The sequence below is a fragment of the Xenopus tropicalis genome, chromosome 1 (assembly GCF_000004195.4).
Source record: "Xenopus tropicalis strain Nigerian chromosome 1, UCB_Xtro_10.0, whole genome shotgun sequence".
Taxonomy (NCBI): domain Eukaryota; kingdom Metazoa; phylum Chordata; class Amphibia; order Anura; family Pipidae; genus Xenopus; species Xenopus tropicalis.
Genome location: NC_030677.2, coordinates 189327731 through 189338442, shown reverse-complemented (window position 1 = coordinate 189338442; position 10712 = coordinate 189327731). Strand labels below are relative to the sequence as shown.

The 10712-nt window shown below is 41.9% G+C and overlaps 1 protein-coding gene across 2 annotated transcripts; it reads right to left on the bottom strand.

Annotated features, from left to right (window-relative positions):
• Positions 1-544: 544 nt before the first annotated feature.
• On the bottom strand, positions 545-10644 carry smim15 (small integral membrane protein 15). 2 transcript variants are annotated; one of them, XM_012957781.3, is made up of 2 exons: positions 10534-10644; positions 545-1555 (listed from the first exon to the last, which is right to left on the bottom strand). In XM_012957781.3, exon 2 carries the CDS (start codon positions 1535-1537, stop codon positions 1310-1312), a length of 228 nt encoding a protein of 75 aa, XP_012813235.1. In that variant the 5' UTR covers positions 1538-1555; positions 10534-10644; the 3' UTR covers positions 545-1309.
• Positions 10645-10712: the final 68 nt, after the last annotated feature.

Below are 10712 nucleotides of genomic sequence, written 5' to 3'. Positions count from 1 at the left end.
TATTCTATATATACAGTATAATGTGCCATTTATATTCTATATATACAGTATAATGTGAGTGGGCCCCTAAGCTCAGGTAAGTGACAGCAGCACAGGGCAGGGAATCAGCAGAAAAGAAGATGGGGGGCTACTGGGGCATATTTGGGGGCACAGACCTTCCCTGCTAAAGGGCTGGGGTTGCCTTGGGCTGGTACAGAACCCCAAAACATAATTTACAACATTTCTAGCCTATGTCTTTAGTTCTACTTTAAAGAGAAATTGGTTTCAGATGAGGTAAAGGTAATGTATGTAAAATCAGATAAAGGGGCAGGAAGTACAGAAGAGAAGACACACCCCATGGCCCAACCCAGTCCCACCCCCTTGTCTCATAGCCCCACCCCCTCAGTGCTCAGTGGGGCTACTGGGCTCTAACGGAGCCTGAATACCTCTGGTCTATATTCATGGCAGCACAGTGTGGCCTTTCACTAACCAAGCAGATAATATAACTCTTTGTAAGAAATGGGGGGGTCTCACATAAGAGAAAATAACTCACAATAGGAATGTGTAAGATAAAAATAGGAATGTTATTTTTGTACATGGACACACAGATTAATAACAGTTTGGTTCTCATGACCTGGAGTTATCTAACAATGCTGATATTAGTATATTACTGCCAAACTTGCATTTATCACACATTTTCGGAATGAGTGCACATTAAGAGACCAGTGCTTTTGCTGGTAATTCTAGGCACGCCAGCTTTCTGTATGTATCCCGTACAGACATATTACTGCATAAGGCTCCTGTATACAGGAATGCTTACCTGCACCAACAACAACAACAAGCAAAAACATTATACATTTCAACATGATTTCTATGCATTTCTCATACCTCAAATTGCATGTAGAACTCACAAAACACAACAGCATTTATATTTTATCTATGGATTTTTCTATACCCATATATAAAACAAAAAGGCCCCACTCAGCATATAGAGGGGCGCAGGAAGTGTGCTGGACGGCTTTGTAGCGGATCACAAACAGAAAAAGATCACAAACAGAAAATGAGATGTTAAAGGGTTAAAAGGCTGTTGTAACTGCCGAGCGAAACGTGGACCTTGGTGATGGTGTGGCTAAATACCTTGGCAGTTAAGGAGTTAACTAGTGATGAATCCCCACAAATAAGAGCACCACAAGGAATGTTTAGTTGGTCAAGTCTTGTTTTGTTTTTATCCATTTAAGAAACAAACATTAAAAAAAATCTGAATAGAAAGAGCGTCCCTGTGCGGAGAGCACGGAATTCCCATTACAAAAGGCTCGGCTTTATTGGCCCCTTAGTCCTTCTTCGTGCGCTTGGCCTTTGCAATGTTTTCCTGACGTTTCTGTTTCTTCTTCTGCTCCCGTTCTTTGGCCTCGATCATTTTTGCCATTTTCCATGACAGGACTGCGCTTGCCAGGAACAGTGGGGTGAGGGCCAAGATGACAGTTATAAGGAAACCATATGGGTCTTTGGCAGCCCATTCCACCAAGTATTCCGCCCAGCCCCTCAATGTATCAATCATGTCTTCAACAGGATATCACTAGGAAAGAGAACAGAAACAAAAGATATTTGGTGAAGTGTGTTATTTGATGCAGAATATTGTATTGTTGGACTTAATATTTTATTGTACTTCCAGGATGCTGTGGTTCTCATTAACTAATAAAGGCTGCCTAGCACTAATCCAATAAAGGAGGCTAGAAGTGCTGTACCAGCAGGGAAGATCTCTGCCTCCCATGATGCCCCAGTGGCTCCCTATCTTCTTTTCTGCTAAATCAGAGGGTGTGCTCTGGCCTCAGTAGCCAAGCTGTGGTGCTCCCATGGGCAACTCTGATAGATCATTACTCTTATAGGGGTGCGGAACCTCTGTCAGATTCCCAACCAGTGGCCCACAAGCAACATGTTACTCCCCAACCCCTTGCATGTTGCTCCCAGTGGCCACAAAGCAGCTGCTTATTTTTTAATTTCTGACCTGCAGGCAAGTTTTGGAGTCCATGTGTCCTGCCAAACAGAACCTCCACACTGGGCTACCTAATAACCAATCAGCCCTTACTGGTCACCCCTATCAACAATCTCTATGCTTGCGATGCTCCTGAACTTTTTTATATTTAAAATGTCGCTCAAGGTTAAAAGAAAAAAAGGTTTTATAATGTTCACTTCTCCTTTAATGCACAACAGCATGTTATTAAAAAAATGGATGTTCGTTATAAGGTAATGATCATAAGATTGCCAAGCCCCTATAGCCAAGAAAAGATAAATCCCATATGGCAGTCCTGACTTTTCACATGTGGTCATACTGACACCTCCCTGCCTCGTTGAATTATCTCTGAAATAAATGGCTCCTGACCAAACCATTGGTACTAGCGACTGGTCCTCCATCTCTGTGGCTTTCTATAGTGTAGGGTTCTACATATTCAACAAATACTAAAGCACAGGACCACCATGAAAAGGCTTAGGGTTCTACCATGTGTTCCTGTAGCATAACTTCTAATAAAAGTGGGTTGTGAGAGCACCCTATGGTAAAGTATTGTTAGTCGAGGTGCTACTGATTTACCCAAACTGCTAAAAGCATATTCTCTGGCTTAAATGTTACCAGCAATTTATAGAAAGAAACCATGGGGCCAAAGAATGTGCGGTGATCAATCAATTTGTAGCATATTCAGATGCATATCTTAGGCTAATGCCAGACGAGGCATAGGAAAGCGCTTGCTGAAAATTCCGCCCTACGCCTCCTACCTGTGCCTGCACCTGAATGAATGAGATACACTCAGGGGTGCAGGCACATGTAGTGGAAATATGCATAAAAACACGAGAGTTTGAAAGTCTCGCGTTTTTATACGTATTACGGCTACATGTGCCTGCACCCGAGTGTATTACATTCATTCAGGTGAAGGCACATGTAGGAGGCGTAGGGCGGAATTTTCCGCCCTACGCCTCGTCTGACATCAGCCTTAATTGGGATCAAATACAAGGTTCTGTTTGATTACTACAGAGAAAAGGATTTTTACAAATTTGAATTATTTGATTAAATTGAAGCCTATAAGAGAGGGCCTTCCAGTAATTACCTAGAAAGATGAAAATGGCCCAAGAGCATTCAAGAGAAATGAATATCTAAATGTATATAATATACACACACACCAGTCTTGTTGGCCCTAAAGCTTAATACCCCCCCACAGACTTTATGGTAATGTCAGGGGCTTGCTTAGTACGATTCAGTATTATATGCTCTAGTATCTCTCAAAGAAATAAGGCAGTTTCCGTAGCTCATTATCAAGGAAATAACGGTGAAGCCCACTTTTGGCCAAGTGGCAGAAACTGACGAGTGTAAATAGACAATAACAAAAATAGCAATATGCCTTTCTAATGAAATCAGTAAACTGCCACATGTAAATGTAACTGGTTAGCCTGTATTGTTAGTAGGGATAGCGCTGGCGTCAGGTAGAAGGGCGCTTACAGCAAACAACCACTGGCAGTTTGAAGGGGGTGCACGGGGCCTTTGTCCAAGTGAAGTGTTCCACTAGGCATCAAGCTAATTACTTGCCATTCACATTGCCTGTGGGGGAGCTATCAGCCTCCAGCTCCACATGCAGTTACCATAGAAATGGCACAGTGTGATATGGGAAGCGGGGAAGTCTTTTCAGCACAAAAAAAAGCTGAATGAAGAATATGAGAAATATAAGCGCAGTGAAACAAACGCTGGAGTAATGGGGTGAAACCTGCAGTGTAATGTAAAGGAACAATCCTTTATTCTGTAGGATTCGGCTGAGTGCTGCCACAAGGTGAGGCAGAAGAGTCACAAAGTTAATGTATTTACCCTACCACCAAGAAACCCATTTCTCATGATGGCTGAATACATTCAAACTGTGCCTCTATTACAGAAGCAATTTAGGAACCTAATTCAATCAATACAGGGGATCTATCATCATAAACTATGTCTGAGAGCTATTTACCATGGGCTACCTTGGCCATATGTGCCCCCCTGACAACTGAAGCACTAAGAGCAGAGAATCAAATGCAGGAGGTGGTAGTGCTGTCACACTGATGTGACACAGCAGGACACACACACAGAAACCCACTGGGCATCTATTACTTATTATCCTGAGTTATATAGTGCTGAGACATACATGCATCACTTTTTTTTTTTTAGATTATGTACATTATTCCCTGCCCCACTGGAGCTTACAGTCTATGTATCACAGTAACACAGCTCTCACAATAAACCTGCCTGGCGCACCAGAGAAAACCCGCACAGTTACTGTTTGACATGACTTCCAATCAGCTTCCAATCAGCATCCAATTAGCATGTAACTGCCGGGGCACCCTCCTCTTCCCACAGAAACCATTCACTGGCACATGAGAATGGGCTAAAGACAGAGTTAAGTGGCCAGAAGGATAACTTATTGTGATGTCAGGCAAGGAACCATTCGGAAAGGGATGTGGGAATAATACTCTATTCCTTGCTCCGATTTCTTCTAAATGACTCCCTTTCAGCTGCCTGGCTCCTTCAGCTTCATGCACATGTGGTTACACGGTTACCCTGTAGGCGCCACAGTGGATGGGTATTATTATTATTAAATGGGGACAGTATGTGTGCAACTATACATGCCATGATTCGGATATATCTGCCATATTTAAAATGTTCACACCAATACCTTTAATGTTACCTGTATGGTTTTTTTGATATACAGAATTTTCCATATCTGGGCTACAAATTCCATTTAAGTCTGTAAATCCCCAAATGCTGTATTTCATCTCAGTGTGAAAACCAGTATGGAGTTAAATGACCCCCGTTGCTATGGGGTTTCAGTTGTTCTGCCCCAGGCACATTCTCTGCCTCTTATTTGTGCTCTGACATGGTGAGAATGGCAGGGAGATTACCAGATGCATCTGTGAGGTCCACTACCCCCCACACTAACAACTGGTTTTAATGTAGGACGTAGGAATAATATGCTTGTTTCAGGAATGCAGCTCAACATTATTATAACTGTATTATAAATGCATTGCCAACACTGGGCACTTGGGCAACTAATTACTGGTTAGCTGTACTCATTAATCTGTATGTAGAACAATCATAGCAAGAATAGGATTGGCTGATAATATGAAATGACAAAGTAAAAGTCAATAAGTCAAGTCAGCTCTGTTGTCATCTTATCTGTATAAAAATACACACAGTGGGACAAAAGTGCAAATTATTCATTTGGCCCAAAGTATCCACGCCAGTGCCCCGATTATAACTAGTGTCTATGTATAAACAGTCAGTTAGTTTCTTCTTTTGAGAAACCCTTGGCATTTTATCCAGGGCTGCAATGACTACTGGTTACTAAAGCATGAAGAATGTAAAATAGCTGTCAAAGGATCTGTAACCAAACGTGGATCAACTTTACAAATCAGCAAAGGGATATAAAAAGTTACCTAAAGATCTGAAAGTGCCATCAGAACTGTTCAAAACTCTGATTGTAAAAGCGACAGACAACTGGCAGGAAAATGTCAGGACGCAATGAAATACCCACAAGCAAAAATACAGGCTTCTCTGGTGTGGCTGCTTTGGGAGGAGAAACTGAACAAAAAATGGGCTTCATTGAGCCACTTTGGGGCCATCTCACACATGCACGTCATGCCAGGCAAAGAATTTACAGGGGTTGGAGGCTTTTTACCAAGAACGCACAGCTTTACTGCTTGAGAAAATAGAGCCTCGCTCACAACAAAAGACTGCAAATCCTCATTAAGAGGGCAAGGGTGGAAGAACAGAACCATTATTCCCTTTATTGCTATAGTTAAATGATTGTGCTATTCTGTCATCTCTATAGTTTAATTTAAAGCACATTATAAAATAAAGGTAAAAGTATTTTTACTTATTACTCACATTTTCTTAATAACTGATCCACATCATACACAATCTGCCAGGGGTTTGTAACTGTATTTATTTAGGCTCTCTCCTATTCCTAGTTCCTCATTCAAACCCCTGCCTTGTTGCTAGGGAAAATAGGACCCATTAATATGTTTTATCATCAACACCAACAAGTGTAAATCCTTGGGGGTGCCAGATTTTTGGCAAGCAAGGTGATTAACACATTCTTCTCCCTCAAGTTAAGGGGACTGTTAGACTATCAGCATATATTTGCTCTTAAAATGTAATCTCAGATTTGAATCAGTCCATGCACAGCCCCACGCCAGTAAAGCTTCTCACTCCAAGCATGAACTCTTTGCAGTTTATCCAACAAGCAGTCATTTATAAAGCAATGCCTTTGGCTGGAACAGCAGTGTGTTTATACAAGAGTGAACTCTTTCCTCTGTAAATACAATCTCTATTTACATATATTTAGATGACACAGGGCAGTGCTAATGAACTTAAAGGCCAAGGGGATAGCATTTGGTCATGGGTCAAAGTGGTCTTCAACTATTAAATCTGCATTTTAATTTGTGACAGATTTTTGCACTTTCTGCTGTATTGCTTTGCTGATCTCTCTAGACCTTTAGGGGGTCATAAACTCTCCCAAGAACTAAATGTTCTCTTCTTGCTTTATAGACATGTTTTCCAGTTTGATTTTTTTAATATATATACTCTTGTAGTGCAGTATCCTTCCACTGCTGCTGCTGCTACGCCTCCTAAACTGCAATGTTGCTCCAAGGGTTATTCAATACAATCAAGATTCTCCTCCCCTGTGGGTGCCTTTGAATTTGTAAGTATTTGGTATCATTTCATCACTGCACACTTCTACACACAATAGCAACACCTGCCTATGCTGTCTGTAGCTTAGTAGTTACATAGACAACCACAAAGTTTGATGGACAAGTTTAGCATTCTTTTTATTTTTTTGAGACTTTGCCATGGGTGTTTAATTACCTCTTAAGCTAGAATGAAGTCCTTAGAATCTCTACATCTAGACAGCAAAGTACATAGTGAACAAATTCTGCATGTCCATTGCTGTCTGCTATTATCTTTGTCAGAAGGCAACTAAGGAGCTAGATTCGTGGCCTGTGCCAATGGTTTTTTTCCTTTGAACACTTTTAGCCAATAAAGGAAGCTTACAGCAGGAGATTGGGGTAGTCTCCCATGTACAGCAGCACTACTAAACATAGTGTCCCCTGCACTCTCCTGGGAACCAGCACATGTTTTCAACTGAAGACTTCTTCAACCTACTTCAACGTTGCTGCTATTTTTTGAATAAACACGCAGGGGCTAAGTCCCGATTGCATTACACTCGTTGTGCCATTCAACTATTTTTTGCTGGACTGTGCACCGAGTAAGAATTGTTGGAGGAGGTAAGGGTGTGCTGGGTAAACTGTCTTTTTTATAGTAACTGCTCCCACCCCTTCCTAATGGCGAAAGCCAAAATGCCAGATTTATTTGTTTTCCTTTATATTATAGAATGTGAACACTCTTAATATATGGATTTTTCTGTTGGCACAAGAGTGTGTTGATAGTTTTGACTGTTTTACCCTTCTTGGCCTTTTTTAAATTTGGGGTCTTTGATCTGTACCAGTACATAGCATTAATATCTCAGCGCTGATGTAAAGCCCTCATATTAATGCCAGATGAGGAGATCTGTCTGTGGGTTCGGCTTTCTGTGCCTCAACGGGATTTTTAGAGAAGCCCTATTGGTTCCTTCCTTCCATATGTTATAGATTTATAATAAACATGTTCACATTCTTTCCATTACTACTTCTGTACAATCATTTTGTTTAAATTAGACATAAGCAACCAGCAGCTCCCTTAAGCTGCCCTACAACTCCCATCATCTTACCAACAGGGTGCCAAGGGGTGCTTTGGACTTTTAGGTAAACATCATATAGCGAGTGTCCAGCACTTCAGTTACAGCATAAGAATGGAGACAATTACAATAAAACCAATGCACCTTATACGACTAAAGGAGGATGCTGGGAATTTAAAAAAAAAAAAAAAAAAAAAAAAAAAAAGCTGTACAGTTGCAAAATGGAATACAGAATAGGTCATGTGACTCTAAACAGTTCAGTTAAAACTGATGGATAACCTTTCAAAAGGACTTCAGAACCCCATTAACCCTATGTACAAAAAAAGGCATCTTTTCAAATTAAAATTGCAGATAATGTCTAGTTACTAGGGTCAATGACCACAACAACCAGAAAGAGGACTACTTGTGACACTTGAGTTTTTACTGCTTATCTTTCTCCTCAGCCTCTATTTCTCCTTCATTCTGACATTACAATAAATATTTACCATGGTCAGCCTAGTAACCAGACAGCTGTTCAAATTCTAAACTGGTGAGATACAGAAAATCTTACTCAACTACAGTTATGGATCTATTATCCAAAAACCCATTATCCAGAAAGCTCATCTCTCAGACTTCAGTTTAATTACATAATTCAGAATCTTAAAACATATTTCTTTTTCTCTGTAATAATATGTCTATGAAGATTCTCATTCATCCAGATCATGATATACAGTATCTAGTAGAATTAAGTCTAAACTGGACTGGACTGGAGTTTTCTGGAAAACATTTCACCACTCATCCGAGTGGCTTCTTCAGTTCAAATGACTGGTAGGGAATTCCCAGGAGTAGTACAGTCACAGATCCAATCACAATGGTTCCATTGAACTTATTCAGTTAGGGCTCTGGTACACGGGGAGATTAGTCGCCCGCGGCAAAACTCCCTGCTCGCGGGCGACTAATCTCCCCGAGTTGCCTTCCCCCTGCCATCCCACCGGCGAACATGTAAGTCGCCGGCGGGATGGCAGACGCGGCGGCGCGATTCTGCGCAAATCGCCGAAAAAGACTCGTGAGGCTTTTTCGGCGATTTCCCGAAATCGCCCCGCCGCGTCTGCCATCCCGCCGGCGACTTACATGTTCGCCGGTGGGATGGCAGGGGGAAGGCAACTCGGGGAGATTAGTCGCCCGCGAGCAGGGAGTTTTGCCGCGGGCGACTAATCTCCCCGTGTACCAGAGCCCTTAGGTGCTGGCTGAAACTCACAGGTGTAAGAAGGTATGATTCTCTGTAATAATAAAACAGTACCTGTACTTGATCCCAACTAAGATATAATTACCCCTTATTGGGGGCAGAACAGCCCTATTGGGTTTATTTAATGGTTAAATGATTCCCTTTTCTCTGTAATAATAAAACAGTACCTGTACTTGATCCCAACTAAGATATAATTACCCCTTATTGGGGGCAGAACAGCCCTATTGGGTTTATTTAATGGTTAAATGATTCCCTTTTCTCTGTAATAATAAAACAGTACCTTGTTCTTGATCCCAACTAAGATATAATGAATCCTTATTGATGTCATTACAATTCTATTGGGTTAATTTAAATGGTTTTTAGTAGACTTAAGTTATGGAGATCCAAATTACTGAAAGGCCCCTTATCCGGAAAAACCCCAGGTTCCGACCATTCTGGAAAACAGGTCCCATACCTGTACCTTCCTGCTGTCTAGCAAATTGGTTCCTTGTTTCCCTCTCTCTCTGTACTGTTATGGACGGATATGTCTCTCCCAGGAATGTTACTATTTTCACCCCTATTACCAGTAGGAATGCCCAGGAGGTTTGCAATTGAGAAACCCACCATTACTGCCACCTATGATAGCTCCCAAACCTGCTGGGGAGATACAGTGAGCGCTGCCGTATCAGGAGACCCCCACATATACACACACACACACATACATACACACACACACACACATGTATATACACACACACACATGCATATACACACACACACACATACATATACACACACACACACATACATATACACACACACACACATACATATACACACACACACACACACATACATATACACACACACATATACACACACATATACATACATATACACACACATACATATACACACACACATATACACATATACACACATACACACACACACATACATATACACATATACATATACACACACACACACACACATATACACACACACACATACATATACACATACATATACACACACACATATACACACACATACATACATACATATACACACACATATATACACACACACACTAACAAACTATATATAACTCTTATTGTGAGAGAGGGCTCATTTACCCTGTAATTGTAATTTAAGCCCAGGGCACTCCATCCACAGGCCTTGCCCAGCTCTGTCAGGAACAGTACTTACTCAGGGACATTACTGACTTGTGTAAACTTCAACCCAATACAAAGCCCGAAGTATCTATACCGACACGTCACTGTCATTCCCCGCCCCCTTGGGGCACATAGTGCTGAGCTGGCCCTGCTGTGTCTCCCTAGGGTCCCTCCCACACTCCTATACAGGCAGGCTAACTGGCTGCTCAGACGTTTGCCCATGGAGTGTGTGTGTGTGAGTGAATGTTATAGGAACCTTTATACAAGGAGTTAGTTGTAAATAACAGATATACTCTCACACTACATACACTCCTCTCTTCCGGGTCTGTTTATTAAAACCACAACACGGCAGTCATCCAAGTCAGTACACACTGCCCAACAGGGCCGCTTTGCCTGAAAAAGTCCGCATTCGTGAGTGGCTACTTACCCCTTCCGCACAGCTCCTTCCCTCCAGTCCTACAGTCCCACACTACTCCTTCCCTCCAGTCCCACACAAACTCCGGGCCCCAAGTCTCGTCACGCGAGACTGGCGCCACGAATGCACGTAAGCGCAGTGACGCATCACGTAGTTACTGGGAGTGACGCATCGGCGGCGTAACTCGGAAG